The sequence below is a fragment of the Microcaecilia unicolor genome, chromosome 6 (genome assembly GCF_901765095.1).
Source record: "Microcaecilia unicolor chromosome 6, aMicUni1.1, whole genome shotgun sequence".
Lineage (NCBI taxonomy): Eukaryota > Metazoa > Chordata > Amphibia > Gymnophiona > Siphonopidae > Microcaecilia > Microcaecilia unicolor.
The window spans coordinates 185,263,534-185,284,152 of NC_044036.1; the positions used below are offsets into that span (position 1 = coordinate 185,263,534).

General features: G+C 46.2%; 1 protein-coding gene across 3 annotated transcripts in view; it reads right to left on the bottom strand.

Moving 5' to 3' along the window:
• The window catches only part of RNF123 (ring finger protein 123), a 594,888-nt gene that overhangs the window by 460,456 nt on the left and 113,813 nt on the right, over positions 1-20,619 (bottom strand). For all 3 annotated transcript variants that reach the window (XM_030205297.1, XM_030205296.1, XM_030205298.1), the window contains exon 9: positions 3,976-4,043. In XM_030205297.1, coding sequence (XP_030061157.1) covers positions 3,976-4,043 — 68 coding nt within the window. The remainder of the gene's footprint in view (positions 1-3,975; positions 4,044-20,619) is intronic.

The following is a 20,619-nucleotide window of genomic DNA, read 5'->3' on the forward strand; positions in this document are numbered from 1 at the left end:
GCTATATTCTCTTGGAGCCAGTCAAAAGCCTGCCCCTTGCTTATGCCAGTTCTCTGCTGCAACTGACAGGGGCAGAAGTGCTGCGCTGGCTAGAACGGACAAGAGGGAGGAATGTACCTTCACCTGTGCAAGTAGTAGGTTCTCCGTTGCCCTCCCGCTGAGCACCACCCAGAAGAGGAGGTCATGGAAGGAGTGGGCTCGGACAGTGACTTCATGGTATCAGTACGCATCTTGATGAAGTCGTGACCACCTTCATTTTGTCACCAAAAAGACGGTCTCTCTGGCATGGGATGTCTGCCTGCTTCTCCTGAACTGCTGATTTGAGGTCTAAGGCATACAGCCAGGCAAGTCTGCATCCCAATACCCATTGTAGAGGCCCTGGATGCCATGTCAAAAGCATCAGAGGTTGCCTGAGCCACTTTCTGTATTCCTTCTGCTTGGCTACCAACTGGCAGAGCTCTGCATCCTTCTCAAGAGGTAGAGTGTCTGCAAATTCCACCATACAAAGTTCTGCAAGTATATGCTAATGAAAAGCTAGTAAGAATGAATGCAAGAGGACAGCACAGTATTCTGAGAACCTTCCTCTCAAAAGATTCCAGTGTCTCAGCATCCTTCCCCAGGGGCACTGGGGAGTGAATCTTGGAGCTCTTGGCTCTTTTGAGAGTGGATCTGACAAACACAGAGTGGTGTGGAACCTGTAGCTTCAAGTCTGAGAACCTTCTGAACTGTATGTATAGAATCAGATTTCTTGTGACTAGACTGCACAGAGAAGAGGAGGGTCTCACACTGCTTCATCTGCACTGTCCTAAGGATGCTGGTGCACGGGCATTGTCACAGCCTCCTTTAGTGGGGTTCCAAACTGAAAGATATCCAACAAGTCGGTCATACATTCATCTTCGGTGTCCAACTGAAACAGGATGGACTTAGCCATCTCCCTAACAAAATCAGTAATGGAGAATTCATCAGGGGAAATGATCTCCTTTCATGAGGCAGAGTGGGATCTGACAGGATGCCAAGGGACTATTCCTCCAAGAGAACCTCAAACTCCTGATCAAACTCTTTGAGGAGAAACCTGAGTCTGCACCTGCTTCAGTCCACTGGCTTGGTGGCCAGGCTCTGGGTAGGACCACCAACGGATGGACAGATGGACACGTCCACGGTTGCAACTCGTCATAAAAGTCTCAGAGACTGGTGACCAAAGGCTCAACAGGTGAGACTGGTTTCATATGGATCTTGGCCCAAGGGAAAATATCCAAGGTGGCCGCCATAAATCCAAAAACTTTAACATAATCCTAGGCCCTCAGGCAGGAAAGAGATAGAAGATTGCAGATCTGATGCTGCAGCTTGAGCTGACGAGAAAGGGAAGAAAGAAAGACTTTCCACCTGCTGGAGATAGAGAATACTAGCTGAGCTGCTCTCCACAGGACCTTATAAAGCACAGCTCATCAGTGTCCTCTATCTCCACTCGCTGGCAGATGGGCATAACCCATTAGTCTGGGCTGATCCTTTGGTGACGTAATAGGGAAGTGGTTATAAGCTGGGAGACAGAACACTGCTGTAAAAAGCTGGAAGTGGGTGAAAGTTCTAAATCAGGGGTTCTCAACTCAGTCCTTGGGACACACCAAGCCAGCCAATTTTCAAGATACCCAAAATTAATATTCATGAGATAGATTTGCATGCACTGCCTCCATTGTATGCAAATCTATCCCATGCATATTCATTGTGAATATCCTGAAAACCTGACTGGATGGGTGTGTCCTGAGGCCTGGGTTGAGAACCCCTGCTCTAAAGGGAAGAGAAGCTGAGTGATGGGGACAGCAACTGGGAATGGAGCTGTACGAGTTGAGAAGTAACAGGCTGTGAGGGTAAGAGGAGCTCAGAGAGAGCATGGGCTGTAATGGGGAAGGGACCTGAGAGAAAGAGATATGATTTTGGAGACAGGAAGAGCAAGCAGAAGGGACACAAAATGCAGAGGAAAGAGGAGCTGAAAAAGATGGAGTGTATGTGTAGGATTGAGAAAAGCGGGGCTGAAAGAAAGGTGAGAGAAAACAGAGGTTACAATGGAGTGAAGAGAAATGAAGGTGAGAACAGGAAGAGAAGTGGCACGAAGGGGTGACATTAGAAGGAAGTAAGATGAGAAAAGGTAGTGAGAAAGGCTACGAAGAGTCAAACACATGGAGTAAAGACATATGAAAAATAATACCCTGGAAAAGAATTCATAAAAGACAAAGAATATGAAAGCAAAGAGGAAGCATAAGAGAAGACCAAGAACAAACAAGCAGACAGAAGATATAAAAGACTATAGCCACAAATGTTTGAACATTGTTTAAGTTTAGTAAAGACTTCTGAGCTAGCTGGGCTGGGTCAAGCGTGAGGAATTGCTGGTATTTTACATTCTCCTCAAGCCCTACGGTCACCAAGATAAATAAGTTATTTTACTGAAGGGACATGGGGGAGCAGAGGGAGTTTTGGTAGTATGTGATGCCATGGTCTGAAAAGGCTCTAATGGAGAGGACCTAGTCTTAAATTGAAAGAGAAATGGAGAGGAAAATCATTTTCCTTTTACACAATAAAACAATCATCCCACCTGAGCGTCAGTAGTATGGATAGGACAGGCTGGGCTAGAGGGATATGACTGTAGTATAGATGGGTTGCGGGTGCAAGGGGGAGAAAGGTGAAGAAAAGTGGAATAAACTAGTAAGGATGAGATGGGGTTGGGGAAGAAGAGAGACCAAAAGGACATTCAGTGCTTCCCTAGCTCTTCTTTTAGTCACGAGTCTTCCCAGTGTGTACAGTACTTCTATACTCTACATTGTGATAAACACAGGCCTGTCCTACCCTGAGGAGGCCGCTAGATGGCGATATCCTACCAGAAATACAAAGCTCTTCGTCTGATTGTTGATACAATCAATAGCGGGAGTCCAAAAATACTCTCTTTATATATTATCAATGACTCCCTCTCCTCAACTCATGTATTCAATATATATATTTTTTCTTCCAATCATTAGAATACTCTTATAATAGCTCAAGGAACCTCAGTTGTGCATATTGCCAACTCAACTTTATGGCAATAAAATGTGCACACAACTCTTCATCGGCTCACCATGATGCCACATTTTTTTTCAAATATATTTTTTTTCTATAAAGTCTTATAACACTCTACTTAAATACTCATCTTCTCTCAAACAAATCAGACCCAGGGGTTAACAGCCAGGAGCTTTACAACATCTAAATATGTTCTGGCCAGTTGTGTCCATGACCCTGCCGAGTCATGGACACAACTGGTAATGTGTGCCGAGTGGAGTACCCCTAATCCAGTGGCGTACCAAGGGGGTGGTGGTGGGGGCAGTCTGCCCCGGGTGCACGCCGCTGGGGGGGGTGCCGTGCGCCTGTCGGCTCTTCGTTTTCATGCTCCCTTTGCCCCAGAACAGGTTACTTCCTGTTCCGGGGCAGAGGGAGCATGAAAACGAAGAGCCGGCAGGCGCGCGGCACCCCCCCCCCCCCCAGCAGCGTGCATCCGGGGGGGTTCTTTCACCGGGGGGGGGGCGTCGCGCTGTTCCGGGGGGTGAGGTGCATCTGGGATCCGCCCTGGGTGTCAGCGTCCTAGGAACGCCACTGCCCTAATCATTTTGAAAAGTTGGCTCCTATGTTTGCATGGTACTGTAAATCAATCCACAAAGAAGAAAGAACCAGCCTGGTCTGTGATTACAAAATGGCAGAATACATGCCTTGATGGATTAGTCTAAACACCCATTTATTTCCTTGTGCTCTGGGTCTTTGACATGTTTCTGAAGTGGAAAAGTGATAACTCAAGCCAGAAAGCCTGTAAAAAGCATAGAGCCTCAACCTGAAACGGCACTGAATACTCTGAAAAGTGAAATAGCACTTCTAAACCTAATAGCACCACCCCTGCCCCACAGCCCCCTACCAGCTCACTCCTTGATAACAGTAAATTGCAGATCACTCTTCTCTTACAGGCAGAAAGAAATATTCCCTTCATCCAGATCGATCAAACAACTGACGATGTCTCCAGCTGCCCAGGACTAGATTTAGAAAGAAACAAGAAAAAATATTTCAGTATTCTTTCATTTTTTTATGACCATTTTCAATCACTGGCTGAAGCTTAGAAGCTGGTCCTGCAACAGAACCCCTATATTTTGGGGGGTCTATTCATGTAAGGAAGGTATGTAACCAGAAATTAAGTTGTGCTGCAGAATGCAGGCATCAAGAACACACCTCAGATTACACGAAGACCAGAAGACCCTGGTTTCCCAGAAGGGCAAATGGCATAGTCTACAGCACATATCTGATTTCTGGTCATACTTCTGGACTTAACTGTAATATTCTATACCGTTAACCATATGATTTCACTATGGCACCTGAAGTAATTGTAGTCACAGGCACTGGTTGGAATTGGCTATTATTGTTTCTTTCTGAGGGTAAGAATATAATGCTGCCCCGAAAAGATAGACTGTGGGGTTCTGCAAGGGTCTATGCTTTCTTTGTTAATCTCTCTCTTAGCACTATTGCATACACAAAGGAAGTTCATGGTTAGTCTATAAGGTACCACCTGCTTCTGTCACATTTTGTTCATTGTATGCATTTCTGTTCTTGCAAGCTACAAAGGGGCTCCACACCCTGCCTGACCCACAGATCAGCAGATGCACAGGGCAAGCCTGGAGTTCTGTCTGCTAGATAAGCAGGAAGGCAGCAGCAGCAGCCTGGGGCTGTGCAAAAATATATAGGAAACAAGTAATTAGGAAAAGGTTGAAGGAGGAGGACAAAAAGCTGCAGTGGGGAGTCTGGAGCAAAAGAAGTTTGAAAAAATAATACAGGCCAAAAAGTATTTAAGTAATGGCGGGAGAGAAGATGTATAAAGAGAGAAATGGAGGGATGAGCATATGAGAATGTCTGAATGTAATGAAGAGGGAAGGAAACTGAAGAAATATGGAAGAGGAGGAGGAAATCAGAGAGAATGATAAACTGAAGGAAGGAGAGAACAACAGTTTTTTTTGCATTCAAAAGTTAAGTTTTTGCATAAAATGAGTAAGCATCTATATTGATATAGATGATTCATAACATTAAGGAATACCCATATTACACAGAATTTGTCATTTCTGCAAAAGTTGCATCCGTGCTTTAAAAGAAGTGCGTTAGCAATGGTGATTTGAAGAATTCTATGAGGTGCTGCCCAAACTTTCTGATAAGATGATAATGATCTTGTCTTTTCTGCTCCCAATCTCGCAGATTCAGCTATTAGACACACATTGTTCCATCATAAGATATAATTTAGTTTGGATAAGTCTTTCCAGCAATGACTTATCATTTTTATAGCAATATGTAATATACGCAGTAGCTTAGCTTTATAAACATCCAGTGTAGTTATCAAACCTATATCACCAATTATTACTGTTTCACAGGTAAATGGTTCCTCTATAGATAAAACTTGACCGACTGATTTCCACACAGAAATCATAAATGGGCAATTAAAGAGCAGATGGTCTAAAGTTCCAATACCAGATTTACAGGTCCAGTATTTATCATCATCGTTTTTAGATATACTAGACAATTGGTGAGGAGTCCAACAGGCCTTATGCAATAAAAAGAAGATTGTCTGGGAATAAGCAGTTGACCTTGTAGATTTAGTTGAAGATGCCAAAAGGCCTTCCATTGATCTTCAGTCAAGGATATGTCTAAGTCTTTTACCCATATGTGTTGTAAGCTGGAAGTAGTAATAAATTTATACTGGTGTAATATTTTATAGCACTTGGATGCTAAGCTAAAATCTTTATATAGTTGTTCAAATAGTTCCCAGCAACTAGGGTTGTCCGAAGAAAGAGATTTGCCCCCAGATTCTATATATCGCATCCAGATTTCTGCACAAAAATCTAAGCACATTCTAAAAGAATGCATTTTTTTTAAATACTGAACATGCTAATAAGCACCAACGACTGGAATCTAAGAAGCAATTAAGCGCAGTAATGGGCATTAATTAGAATTTCTATGCACTAACATCTAAGCGTACTAGGTTAAGAAATATGCCCGGGTTCTAACGAGCACATCTAAAAAGGATTTCTATGTTAGTTAAATAGGATATCTGGCTTCAAAGCTTCTTCAGCACTGTGGCCCCATATCAGAGCAGCTGATGGAAGGTTCTAGATTGGGGGTAGCTTCCTCAGAGGTATAAATTGGATCCTCCCAAAACATCTACAAAGGGAGGTTTTCAACAGAGCCTGTTCCCCTTCTATTGTTATACTACTTATTTCTAAAGCGCTACTAGATGCATGCTTCTTTCAGTGGTTTTCTGCTGTGTGCCAGCTGCAGCAGGGGGTGAGTACTAGACTTGCTGTACTCTGCCCTGTGTCCTCATACTTGGTGGCACAGAGGGTCCTCATTTGGAAACAGACTTATAATGGTGCAGGAGAGTGTGCGTAGGTATGGGCAGACACCCAGACAGGAGTACTGTGAGATTAAACAAGTGATAGAAGGTACACAGGGTACTGGCCTGGTTGCATCATGGATCAGTTTTGATGCAGAATGTGGTGTTAATGTTCTCTTGTCTCCTACCCGTTGCTGGGCTACACTGACTTTGCAGTCATGCTTTAAATGCATGTTTTTGTTGTGATTGTGGGAGGCCAATAAACGCCTCATAAACTGTGCTTCATTCCAATAAAGGAGTTTGGGATTAGACAGCACAACGTATCAGTATAAACTTAGGATGCATTGCCTCCTGCCTCTCTAATAAATCAGTCTGACTTCCAGGGGCAGGTGCAAGGCAACATACAGCTGTGCCTGTCCCTAAAAGTGGCTGAGCCTCAGCTGTCAGTCTTATAGAGGAGGGAGGGTAATGCAGGTGCCCATTCTCCATCCCCCCACCCCCAGCAAGACCTGAGTTTCTCCTGAGGCTACTCCTGCTGCTTCTGAGTTTGGAGATGGGGTCCAGAATGGCCAATTTTGAGGGAGCCAAATGGTAGCCATCAGGCCAGCAGAGGTGTTGTCCTCTTCACTTTCTCCTTTCTTCTCCTCTCATTCAGGGCTTTGCTAGTGGTGGAAACATGAGTCATTATTCAGGGGTGGCTGATTCCCCACCAGCCACTACACGCTGTAACACAGACCTAGCAATTTCCTTGCCCACCTTGCATTTAGCACTTCCTCCCCCCTCCCCCCCCCAGGGAAGAAGATTTCATCACCATGAGAGGAATAACCTGCAGGAGGTAGGCTAGTGTTTCAAAGACATGTGACAGGACTGCTTAGCCCTTTCTCCCTTCCGCTCTTCACAGAGCTCATGAAACCTCTGTAGTAGGCCTTGAACCTTCATATCAGATAGAGCAGCCACAGGCATTGAAATGAAAAGGCAGGACACCAATATAAACGTCAAATTTTTATCACACTTTGGATAACTCTTTGCAACTTTGTACAATGTAAAAAAAAATACAACTAAATAAGATATCAACGTAAATCAGATTCATTTCCCTCAAGTGAATAAATGCTGTAAAATACAATAGCTTACTTAAAAGTGCTGAAATCAGCATCATTCCAACAACTAGACATACTTCTGTCCGTATGTGCCTGAGAAAACAAGCATCCACTAATATATTCAACAGAAGAATGTGAAAATAGTCCAAAAACACAATTTACAAGAGTTCTACCAATTCATGATACCCAGTATGTTTGGCTCTTGTACCTGTTAAACAAAGGTTTATGACCCTTGAGCTTGAAGTTGTGATGGAGGTAGGTGGTGGTGTTCGTCATTGAATCTGTTTTCGGGCATCTACCATATTTAAATAATGTTGTCCTTTGACACAGAGCAAATAACCAAAGGTTCATTAGGATTTCAAAATTCCAAATGAAATCAAAATATTCTGGATAATGCTACTTCCATTGTATTTTATTAATTTTTTTAATAAACAAACATGGACTAAAAAAAAAAAAAAAAGAATGTTTTGGAGGCCCATCTTCAGCATCTTCTGCAGACCCCATCTCCAGACTGCTCTTCTTCAATGTTATACATGGAGCCTACAGCCAGTAGAACTTGAAGCCAGAACGGTTTTGTTGTGAGGATTGCAATGAACCTGGAAAATCTCATTTTTGAGAGTCCAAGCAACAGTGTGTCATTTTACAGTCTAATAGTGAAGGGGAAAGGGTCAGTTGGGGGAGAGGGGAAGGAGGGGGAAGACCCAAAGAGCAGCAGGAGATGCCTCAGGAGGTATGGCGGACTAAGGATCCTGGGAGATGGAGGATCCAGGGATCGCAGGATGCCCTATAGTAGATAGAATCATGGCCTGGGTGGCCAGGATCTGGTCTAGGGCATCCTCCAGCCTGGTCTGACCAGCTTCCACGCTGGCCAGCTTCCAGGGCCCTTAGTCAGTAGCATCCCACATGTATGCCATCTCCTCCCAGCCAGCTTCTGATCCAGAGGAAGGTGTGGGCAGAGGTGGGGTTGCACCATCACCCTCACCTGGATCCACATGAGCATCAGCTCACTGTGCTGGGGAAGATGGGGATACATGTGGGAAGCCACTGTCGCCTGACACAATGATCACCTTCTGAGGGAGGGGGAAGATCCTGGGTGGGGTGCGGGAGTCCAGGGGGTGTGATCAGTGAGGATGGAGAAAGTCCTGGGTGGGGTGGGGGAGGTGGGATCTGTGAAGGTGGGGGAAGGTCCCAGGTCATCACTGTCATTGCTGCTGTCGCCATCGTCTTCCTTCTTGTCCTCTTCCTCTCCAGCTGCCTCTGCGAAAGCACCAGGGGTTGGGTCAGCTCGTGGCAGCGCTACAAAGGTGGGAAAGAGAGACATTGGTTACAATCATGCTCTCTATCACCTGCTCAGTTGATGTGGCCATTGAGGTTTGCGAGTTGAGCATGGTTATTAAGGACCAACCTATGACTATTGATTACACATTGGCAGAGAGAGGTTGGCATTACGATGAGCAGGAAGTAGAGAGGGTCATTGGAGACTACAGTTTCACCCACCTGCTTCAGCATCCATCTCAGTCTGTACCCTGGAGAAACTGTCGCTCTGCTGCTGCAGGTAGCAGGCCCTCTTGAGGAGGTCCTCCATATGTATAGAAAGAGGAGGGAGGAAGTAGGGAAGAAGGAGATTGAATGGCAGGTATCTAACAAATTTGGTATACATCTCTGTGACCTGATGCCCTCCCCTGATTGTCTGCATTTTCCACTTTGCTCCTCAGTAGTACATTTCAAATCCCATCAGTGGAGGGTGGCCCCCCTCAAACTGCATGTGTTTTGCTCAGTTTTCTTCCCCCCCCCCCCCCAAAAAAAAAATAATACTACCTTTGACATTGCCTGAGGCTTTGTTCATGGAAGGACGTGGCAAAATGCCTTCTCCTTCTGTGGTAGTTGGCTCAAAGCTCATCAGTGGAGCATGTGTTTTGCTCAATTCCCCCTCCCCCAATGCTACCTTTAACAGTAGGCAAGGCTCTGTTGTTCAAGGAAGGAAGTCGCAGAGTGGTTAAAACACTTGCCTTCTCCTTCTGGAGTAGCTGGTTCAAATCCCATCAGTACAGCATGGCTCCCCCCTCCCCACCAAGCCACGTGTGTGTTGCTCAATTCCCCCTCCTAATGCTACCTTCAACATTGGCTAAGGCTCTGTTGCTCAAGGAAGGAAGTGGCAGAGTGGTTAGAGCACTTGCCTTCTCCTTCTTGAGAACAGTCATTCCAGTGTTAATAGTACAATATCACACAGACATGCTTAAGGATTAAGGTCTGATGACAAAGTTTGTAATGAAATGTTCTTTCAGAATATGTAGATGAATGATGGGTAGATTACTACTGTACTGTATGGAGTTTTGTAAAGAACAATGAGAACAATGAGAATATGAGTCATTTCTAGGTACACCTCAGTTGGTTTTCCACAATACAGTGTACTGGGATATATATAGATAATTTTTAATAAGGGAGGAGGTGAACTACTAAAATAAAAAAAAAAAACATAACTTGATGACACTACTTAGTATACTCACATCCTTGCGGACCAGGGCCTCTGCATTGCATGCAGCTGTCAGTCACTCCCAGCTTCTCCTGTATAGCAGGTAGGACTTCCTGTATACTGGGACAACAAAGTACCGTTCCTCCTTGTGGAGAAACAGTCTTGTTAGGAGTGCAAAGTCTTGTGGGCCAAAATTTGATATCCTCTTTTTTTTCCTGGCATTTTGGTAAATGTCCCTGCAGGTCTGACATTGTGATGTCAATGTGCATTGGTATCATGCGTTAATTCTGAGCATATTCTTTATACCATGCGGAAATCGGTGGGTGGACCCGATTTGAGCATATTCTAAATAGAACGCCTTTAACCAAGCACATAGTTTTAGGACAGGCATATTTTATATAGAGTGCCTTGCACTTATAGAACATGCTTAAGCGAATTCCTATAGCACGCAGTATTTTTAGGCGCCATATATAGAATTAAGTCCTTGATGTCTAAGGTAGAAAATATGCAATGTTTTAACTTGTAAAATAAAATCAAAAATCCTCTAGGAAAGATAATCCTTCACACTGTGTGTCTTAGTTAATCTCTAAGACTTTGAGCACACAAAAAATATTTTGATATTTAACACCAAATTAGAATAGAAAGAAAGAAAGGCCTATTGTACGTCAGTGTTAGTCTTTCATACATTATAAGCATGCATAAAAAATATTTTGATCTTCAACTAAGACACACAGTGTAAAGGATTATCTTTCCTACAGGATTTTTGATTTTTTTTTAATGTAATTGTTTCCTCTAAGGGTGGAAAGATCTTAGTGTTCCCTCTAATAGTTTTGTGGTATTGACCTATGTTTAAGTTGTAGCCATTGGTAGGAATGATGGGAAGATAAGTTATATTTGTTCTGAAACTCTTCAAATGATATCCACTGAGTTTTTCCAGTAATTGATGTAAGAACCATATATCCGCTTTAATCCACTCTGCCCAATAAATCGGCTTGCTATTTATTTTAAACAAAGGATTGTTCCAAATGTGGGCACCTGTGGTAGTGTTATATGGATGCTTAGCAAGAGTCAAGTGTCTTCAATGCAGTTTGGGCTGCATCTAATATACTATTGTGCTGTTTGGAGTGTTGGAAAGCCCAAGGAAGGGCCTTTAGAGGAGTGTTATTCCATCTTTCTGCCTCAAATTGTAACCACAGAGGAGATTTTGATATGTCTTGGCCTGTAATCCAGTTAGCATTTTGACATAGTAAAAATGCCAGATGGTATTCAAAAAACTCGGGAAGTTTACCCCTCCATTTAACCTCTTAATGGCTATATGTAGTTGTTAGCACATAGAAAATTGGTTAGACTTTTTTCCATAGTTTTGTAAGTACCAACTTTAGAAGTGTGGGAATCATAACGAGTGAATTAATTAATTTTGGGTACTTATCATGATTTTATTGGTATCCAGTCTTCCCCACCAGGATAAACGTAGAGGGGACCATTTGGAGATTAAGTCAATACTGGTTTTTAGAATCCACTCTGTATTTAAATGAATCACATTTTAAATGGTGAGACCAAAATAATGCTTAAATATTTCATATCTTTAGGGGATGATTTAAATTGGTACTTATCTGTGTCATATATCAAATTGGGGCAATTTATGGGCGTCATTTCAGTTTTGGTGGTATTGAGCTTATACCTATATATATCCAAGTAATTTGCAATGATGTTAAGTATGGCTGGTATGGATGATCAGGTAGTATATAAATGGGCATGATCGGCATATACAGCTAATTTAGCAGTAACAAAATTAGGAGTATATATGTTCATTATGATCAAAGGGTTGCCCTGATAGTGACTTTTACTTTAACCCAGCATCCAGTAGTATCACTGTCGTGAGATATCAATTGTGTGTCTGTTCTTTTCCTAATCAAGGTGGCTACCCTTTTAGCTTTTTTTTTGCCATCTGCTGGAGAGAAAATTGTTGGTAAGGACCATTTCATTTGTAGCTTAGCTGATTTGGTCACATTTAAATGCGTTTCCTGAAAAAGTATAAAATCTGGTGACAATTTAAACAGTGAGTTAAGGATTTTTTTTTCTTTTTATGTGGTTGTTGAATCCTTTAACATTCAATGAAATGAAGGTAACAGCCATTAATATAAAATATTACTGAGGTTAACGCCAATCAGTTGTGTAGTTGTATAGCAAAGTATGGGATATGATAGAGAAGCATACCTTAGCAGTTGAGAATATGAAAGGTATTCGTAAAAAACATAACAATATGCATAGAAGCAACATGTAATGTATAAACCATGAGCTGATGAGACCAAGGGAAAAACAGCCACCTGGAACTGACCCTAAGTAGTAGTAGTAGTAGTATTAGATGGAATGATAGTGAAATAAAATTCTTAATTATGATAACCACCAGAGTCTTAACATTTTAGTTGAATGAGTGTATATGAATATAGAAAGAATTAGTAAGAGCAGATATTCACCCATATTAAATTATAATAATTACAACATAATGGTGAACAGCACCTCATAATAAAAGCAATTATAGTTGTAATGGTTAATTACTGAGATATAGCATTATATAATATAATGTAGAATGACAAGTGTAAATTATGCAGCATAATTAAAATTAGTGTGTAACCTCTTGAAGCCAGTCAAACCGAATCTATTGAGCTGGAGGAGATTTCTTCTAGGTAAGTAGCCAGCATGTTAGGATGCATAAAGTCCTTTGTGCAGTTGCTGTAAGTGATTCACATTCGTGTCAGAAAAAAAAAAGACCAAAGCGAGCATTTATCTCCCGAAGCCTGGGTCTAAAGCAAGAAATTGCTTTCTGATCTTCAGGGTATTCTTGCTCAACTCTGGGAGAAATTGTAGAACACTGGCGCTCTCATTCTCCTCCACAATTGACTGTCTTCATTCCTGTGACCTCACTTTTGTTTTGAAGTATGCCAGATCTACCTTAATTGTGGAGAGGTCCTCTTTTATATCGCCAATGTCTTATTTTGTGTCTGAGAGCATATCTTTTAGCTCTCTTATTTCATCCAAGATGGAAAGGCTAAAGCAGCTAGGGCTCTTCAGCTTGAAGTAGAGACGGCTGAGGGGAGTAATGATAGAGGTCTATAAAATACTAAGTGGAGCAGAATAGGTTGACATGAATCACTTGTTTACCCTTTCCAAAAATACTAGGACTAGGGGACATATAAAGAAGGTAAAATTATGTATCATACCTGATAATTTTCTTTCCATTAATCATAGCTGATCAATCCATAGACTGGTGGGTTGTGTCCATCTACCAGCAGGTGGAGATAGAGATCAACCCTTTTGCCTCCCTATATGTGGTCATGTGCTGCCGGAAACTCCTCAGTATGTCGATATCCAAGCTCCATCTGCAGGACTCAGCACTTAGAGAATTACACCCACAAAGGGACACTCTGCCCAGCTCACCACCGCCGAAACGGGGGAGGGGAATTAACCCAGCTCATCCCCACACGTGGGGGAGGGGAATCCGTCCAGCTCATCCCCGCGGAGCGGGGGAGGGACACCACACCCGCCGATGCCGGGGGATCTGGCTTATCCTGCAACCGCAACCGCGGGAGGAGCTGACTGACCCTAACACCGCCGAAGCGGGAGGGGTACAAAGCTGCCCTACAGCCGCACGAAGCGGGAGGGAGCGCCGGCAGAATTTATGTCTCAATCCAGCCCCGTAAAACGGAGGGGAGAGGAATGCAGCAGCTCACTGTAACACAAACTCGTCTCAACTCTTGAAGAATCCAATTGAAAAAACTTGAACACGAAGTCCTCCTGAACAGGAACTGAAGACTAAACTTGAACCTGAAATGCAACCAGAATATAAACAGTACAGATATCTGGGAGGGGCTATGGATTGATCAGCTATGATTAATGGAAAGAAAATTATCAGGTATGATACATAATTTTACCTTCCATATCATCATGCTGATCAATCCATAGACTGGTGGGATGTACCGAAGCAGTACTCACCCAGGGCGGGACATTGAAATCCCTGACCGCAACACTGAAGCTCCAAACGGGGCCTCCGCCCGAGCAGCCACAGTCAAGCGGTAATGCCTGGAGAAGGTATGGGCCGATGCCCAAGTTGCCGCCTTGCATATCTCTTCCAAGGAGACGGACCCGGCCTCTGCCATCGAGGCCGCCTGAGCTCTAGTAGAGTGAGCCTTCAGCTGGATAGGCGGCACCTTCCCCGCGGCCACATAAGCCGCTGCAATGGCTTCCTTGACCCATCTTGCCACTGTAGGCTTAGCAGCCTGCAGACCCTTACGAGGACCTGCAAACAGGACAAACAGATGATCCGACTTCCGGAAATCATTGGTCACTTCCAAGTATCTGATAATGACTCGTCTCACATCCAGATATTTGAGAGCAGAGTATTCCTCTGAGTAGTCCTCCCTACGAAAGGAAGGGAGACAGAGCTGCTGATTCACATGGAAGCGAGAAACAATCTTGGGCAGGAAGGAAGGCACTGTGCGAATAGTCACTCCTGCCTCAGTGAACTGCAGAAAAGGCTCTCGACATGAGAGTGCCTGGAGCTCGGAAACTCTTCTGGCTGAAGTGATAGCCACCAAAAAGACTGCTTTCAATGTCAGGTCTTTCAGAGATGCCCTCGACAAGGGTTCAAAAGGCGGCTTCTGCAAGGCTCTTAGCACCAGGTTGAGATTCCACGCAGGCACCACTGAGTGCAGAGGAGGGCGCAGGTGATTAACTCCCTTGAGAAAGCGCACCACATCTGGCTGCGAAGCCAGGGAAGCACCCTTCAGGCGGCCCCTGAAGCAAGCCAGAGCCGCTACCTGGACTTTAAGGGAACTGAGCAACAGGCCTTTCTCCAGACCTTCTTGCAGGAACGCCAACACTGAAAAAATTGGAGCAGTGAAGGGAGAAAGCGAGCCTGCTTCACACCACGCTGCAAAGGTACGCCAAACCCTGGTGTAAGCAGTAGAAGTAGAGCGCTTCCTCGCTCTCAGCATAGTGGCGATGACCTTGTATGAGAAGCCCTTCTTCCTCAGACGCTGCCGCTCAATAGCCAGGCCGTAAGACCAAAGGGGGAGGGATCCTCCATCACCACGGGACCCTGATGCAACAGGCCCTGCTCCACTGGCAGCCGCAGAGGGTCGTCCACTGAGAGCCTGATCAAGTCCGCATACCAGGGACGTCTGGGCCAGTCCGGACTCACCAGGATTATCCGGCCCGGATGCTTTGCCACCCGGTCTAGTACCCTGCCCAACATGGGCCAGGGCGGGAACACATAGAGAAGCTCTTGTGTCGGCCACTGTTGGAGAAGAGCATCTACTCCCAGAGATCGAGGGTCCCGTCCTCTGCTGAAAAAGCGCGGCACTTGGCAATTGGCCGATGACGCCATCAGATCTAGGCTCGGCTGGCCCCAGCGCTTCGTGATGTCCAAGAACGCCTGAGCCGATAACTGCCACTCTCCGGGATCCAAGGTATGGCGACTGAGAAAGTCCGCCTTGACATTCATGACTCCGGCAATGTGGGCCGCTGACAGCTATTCCAGGTTCGCTTCCGCCCACTGGCATAGATTCATGGCTTCCTTGGCTAGAGGGGCGCTCTTGGTACCTCCCTGGTGGTTGACATAGGCCACAGCCGTGGCATTGTCCGACAGGACCCGTACTGGCTTCAACGCCAGTACCGGGAGGAACTCCAAAAGCGCCAACCGAATGGCTCTGAGTTCCAGGAGGTTGATAGACCACTTTGCCTCTGCAGGAGACCAGAGCCCCTGCGCTGTCCTTCCCAAGCAGTGGGCTCCCCAGCCCGTCAAAGAGGCGTCCGTCGTGACGACAATCCACTCCGGGGTCACAAGAGGCATCCCTGGAGACAACTTGTCTGCCTTCAGCCACCAGCTCAGCGCCTTGCGCACTGCTGGGTCCAAGGGAAGGCGCACAGCATAATCCTCCGACACCGGAGTCCAGCGCTGCAGCAGAGAGTGTTGTAGTGGTCTCATATGAGCCCTGGCCCAGGGCACTACTTCCATCATGGCCGTCATAGAGCCCAACAGCTGCACATAGTCCCAAGCCCGAAGCGGAGAGGCTACTAGGAACTGGTCCACCTGAGCCTGAAGCTTGACAATCCGATTGTCCGGCAGGAACACTCTGCCCACTTGGGTGTCGAATCGAACTCCCAGATACTCCAGGGACTGAGTCGGGCGCAGCTGGCTTTTCTCCCAGTTGATGATCCACCCCAGGGAGCTCAAAAGAGCAATCACCCGATCCACAGCTTTGCCGCACTCTGCATAAGAGGGGGCTCGGATCAACCAGTCGTCCAGATAAGGATGGACTTGTACTCCTTCCTTTCGCAGGAAGGCCGCGATGACCACCATTACTTTGGAGAAGGTCCGCGGAGCAGTAGCCAACCCAAACGGGAGGGCTCTGAACTGTAAGTGTCGGCCCAGGACTGCAAAACGCAGAAAGCGTTGATGAGGAGGCCAGATGGGAATATGCAAGTACGCTTCCTTGATGTCCAAGGATGCCAGGAACTCCCCTGCCTTCACTGCCGCTATAACAGAGCGGAGAGACTCCATGCGAAAGTGCCGAACTTTCAAGGCCCGATTGACCCCTTTGAGGTCGAGGATAGGCCGTACAGAACCTCCTTTCTTTGGTACCACAAAGTAAATGGAGTAACGCCCCTTGCCAAGCTGATTTTCTGGCACCGGAACGACCGCACCCAGGCGGATCAGATTGTCCAAGGTCTGCTGCACTGCCACAGCTTTGACCGGAGACTTGCAGGGAGAGAGTACAAACCCGTCTCTTAAGGGTCGGCAGAACTCTAGCTTGTAGCCGTCTCTGATGACTTCCAGCACCCAAGCATCTGAAGTTACCCTGGTCCACTCGCCCAGAAACGAGGACAGGCGTCCTCCAATCTGCACTGGGCCATGGACCAGGACCCCGTCATTGGGCACGAGACCCTGGGGTAGGACCGGAGGGCACACCTCCGGGACGGCGGTCTCTGCGAAAGGAATGCTGCTTGGGGGAGAAGTTCCTCTTGAAGGAAGAGGGGGCAGAGGAGCACGACTTGCCCAGGCGGTACCGACGGGCTTCCTGAAACCGTCCTCTGGAGATACCGGGGCGAGCACTGGCCCGAGCCCTGACATCTGGTAACCTCTTGCCCTTAGACGTGCTGAGATCGGTCACAATTTTGTCCAGCTCGACCCCAAAGAGCAGCTTGCCTTTAAAAGGCAACTTAGCCAGGCGGGACTTAGAGGCGTGGTCAGCAGACCAATGTTTCAGCCAAAGCCACCACCGCACAGAGACTGTCTGAGCCATACCTTTAGCCGAGGCTCTCAAGACATCATACAGTAAGTCTGCCAAATAAGCCAAGCCCGATTCCAGGGCCGGCCAGTCAGCCCTCAAGGAAGGATCCGAGGGGGAAGCCCGCTGCACAATCGTCAGGCACGCCCTGGCCACATAGGAGCCGCAAACTGAGGCCTGCAAACTTAAGGCAGCCGCCTCGAAGGACGACCTTAAGGCCGCCTCCAATCTTCTGTCTTGGGCGTCCTTTAGGGCCGTGCCACCTTCCACCGGCAACGCCGTTTTCTTAGTCACCGCAGTGATTAAAGAATCCACGGTAGGCCAAAGAAAGGCCTCCCGTTCACTTTCAGGCAAAGGATAGAGGCGGGACATAGCCCTAGCCACTTTGAGGCTCGCTTCCGGGACATCCCATTGAGCCGAAATTAAGGTGTGCATGGCATCATGCACGTGGAAGGTTCTAGGCGGGCGCTTCGTCCCCAGCATAATGGCGGAGCCAACAGGGGCTGAGGGAGAGACGTCCTCTGGAGAGGAAATCTTCAAAATGCTCATGGCCTGCGCTAACAGGTTGGGCAAATCCTCTGAGCGAAAGATCCGCGCTGCAGAGGGGTCATCCGCTCCATCCGAGCGGGAATCCGTCTCCTCCAAGGAATCCCCAAAGGACCGTTGGGAGAACTCAGATACGCTGCCCTCATCTACATCAGAGGAAACAGAGTCCTCTAAGGCCTGGGAATCCACCCGAGGGCGTTTACTTCCGGGGGCCTCAACCCCTTTATCGGATAAGGGAGAAGGGGCAGCATTTTGCATAAGGAAGGCCTGATGCAGCAGCAAAATAAACTCGGGGGAGAAACCCCCCAGACTGTGCACTTCAGCAGCCTGGGCCACAGCCCTAGACGCACCCTCAACCGGCGCTCGCAAGAGCGGGGGAGAAACATGCTGCGCATCCAAGATGGCGTCCGGCGCGACACTCCGCGAAGGAGCCGCGTGGGAAGAACGGCGTTTAACTTTAACCACTTTTTTGCCGTCGCCCAAATCAAGGGCGGCCATGGCATTAACGTCTCCCAGCTCAAGGGCGGCCCAAGAAGAAGCCGTCCGAGTAGCGTGGCCGGCAAAGATGGCGGAGGCGAGCAGCGGGGGATGGGCGTTTATGGCGGGAAAAACCGCCGCACCGGAGGAAGACCCGGGACACTGACCGGCCTCCGAACTGACACCCAACAAGGGCGAGTCAGACTTTAAGACCCCCGCATCCCCGCTAGAAGCGCACACGCGGTCCGGGGAGCGATTCTTCGCGCCCTCGCCCTCCGACGCCATAGGCCACGTGATGATCGATCGGGGAACCCCCTGCCCGCTATAAAAAGGTAAAAATTACCTGCTTCTCGCTCCGAGCTGTAACGACCTGGTGTCCCAGTGAGTAGCTGCAATAAACGTTTAAATAAACGTCGAAATAAACGCCCTTAAGGACGTTCAACATTTTTTTTTTTTTTTTTAAACGGAGCCAGTGGGAGGGGGGAGAAAAGGAGGGACCTGGCGCCACCAGGTTTGCACTTGCTCAAGAAGAGCCCTCAACCCCAGGTACTCAACAAAACCTAAAAATTAGGCTTGGAGACCTAGCCAGAGCTGCTGCTGTGTGTGACCACCACCTGCTGAGATAGAGAACATACTGAGGAGTTTCCGGCAGCACATGACCACATATAGGGAGGCAAAAGGATTGCTCTCTATCTCCACCTGCTGGTAGATGGACACAACCCACCAGTCTATGGATTGATCAGCATGATGATATGGAAGCTACTAATTAGTAAATATAAAATATTTCTTCACTCAACGTGTAATTAAACTTTGGAATTTGTTGCCAGAGAATGTGATTTAAAAAAAAAAATAAAAAAAAAAACAGCTTCGCAGGGTATAAAAAAAGGCTTGGATAATTTCCATTAAGAAAAATCCATAAACCATTATCAAGATGGACTTGAGAAAATCCACTGCTTGTTTTTGGACAAGCAAAATAAAATTAGCTTTACTGTTTTGGAATTTTGTCAGGTACTTGTGACCTGGATTGGCCACTGTTGGAAACAGGATACTGGGCTTGATGAACTTTTGGTCTGTCTCAGTTTGGCAACGCTTATATGTTCTTATGTAAGATCAGCTTTGATGAATACCAGGACTTGGATGGGTGAAACTGCCAAGAGCAGAGTCAACAAATCCAGATCCAGGATCCACCCCAGAATTCACATCTTGGCCTCAGCCCACCATTTTTCACCTTTGAACCGTTAGCATTTCCCATAAAATTCCTGAAGTTCTCCTCATGGAAGGAATTCTGTGATGGAAGGTGTATATAAGTGAGTGCACATTTATGGAACGCTGGAATATATTCTTCTGGTAGGTAGGGCATATTCCCTGGGACGGATGTATGTGCTCCCCCCCCCCCTCCCCCGTGACTATGGGTGGGGATTTGGTTTTTGCAGCTAAGAATCTTTCATTCTTTCTTTATTCTTTTGTTTGTTTCTCTCTCCATTCTCTCAGCTTTGTGTTCTTCATATGATAGTTTCTATGTATCATACTTTACAGAATTGGCAAAGCTCAGAGCCCATGATACGTCTGTTCTTTATATTATTATTTGTAGCATTTATACCCCGCTCTTTCCCGCTCAATAGCAGGTTCAGTGCGGCTTACAATAAATGGGAACAATGTGTAACAGAGATAACACAATGTATGGATACATCAAATTACAGAAATAACAAGTTGTAAAGAGATACACTTAGCCTGCCTTTTTATAACTACCAAAGTTACTGATATTAGGTTTTGTGACATTACTAATGTTTGCTACAAATACCAGCTACGTTTGTAGTGGGTAATAAAACCTCACTCTTTTCCTGTCTTTTGGGCTCTGTCTTGTCTTTCTGAGCAAATAGCATAAGCCACGCAGCTATTACAGTTTGGTGTCCCTGGGAGTTGCTGATGTGCTGATATATTTACATTTTTATGTTGGTGGGAAGGTTCCTTAAGTTGGTATCCTCCCAGCGGGGGGGAGGGGGGGGGGCTCTGGTTTCTAACTTGCCACCCCATGGCCTTCTAGGTCTTGTAGTCCTGTTGTTTTGCAGGGAGATGAAGGAGAGAAGCTGGACTCCAGTTCCCAGAACAGGTTGGGATTTGAGATAAAGGGATAAGGATGTGACTGGTTCCTCTTCTGCTCCTCTGTCTCTTGTTCTTGTGTTAGTTATCACTATTTTCTACTCAGAGTATAAGGAATGTCATTCTGTACTTATACTGTTCACCACATGTAGGATCAAAGGTCATAAAACTTCTATGAAAACAAACCCAAGTCCTCCAGATTCTAGTGGGCAGGCTGGTGGTGGGAGACGGTCTACTCTGCCATTTTGCTACAAGCTT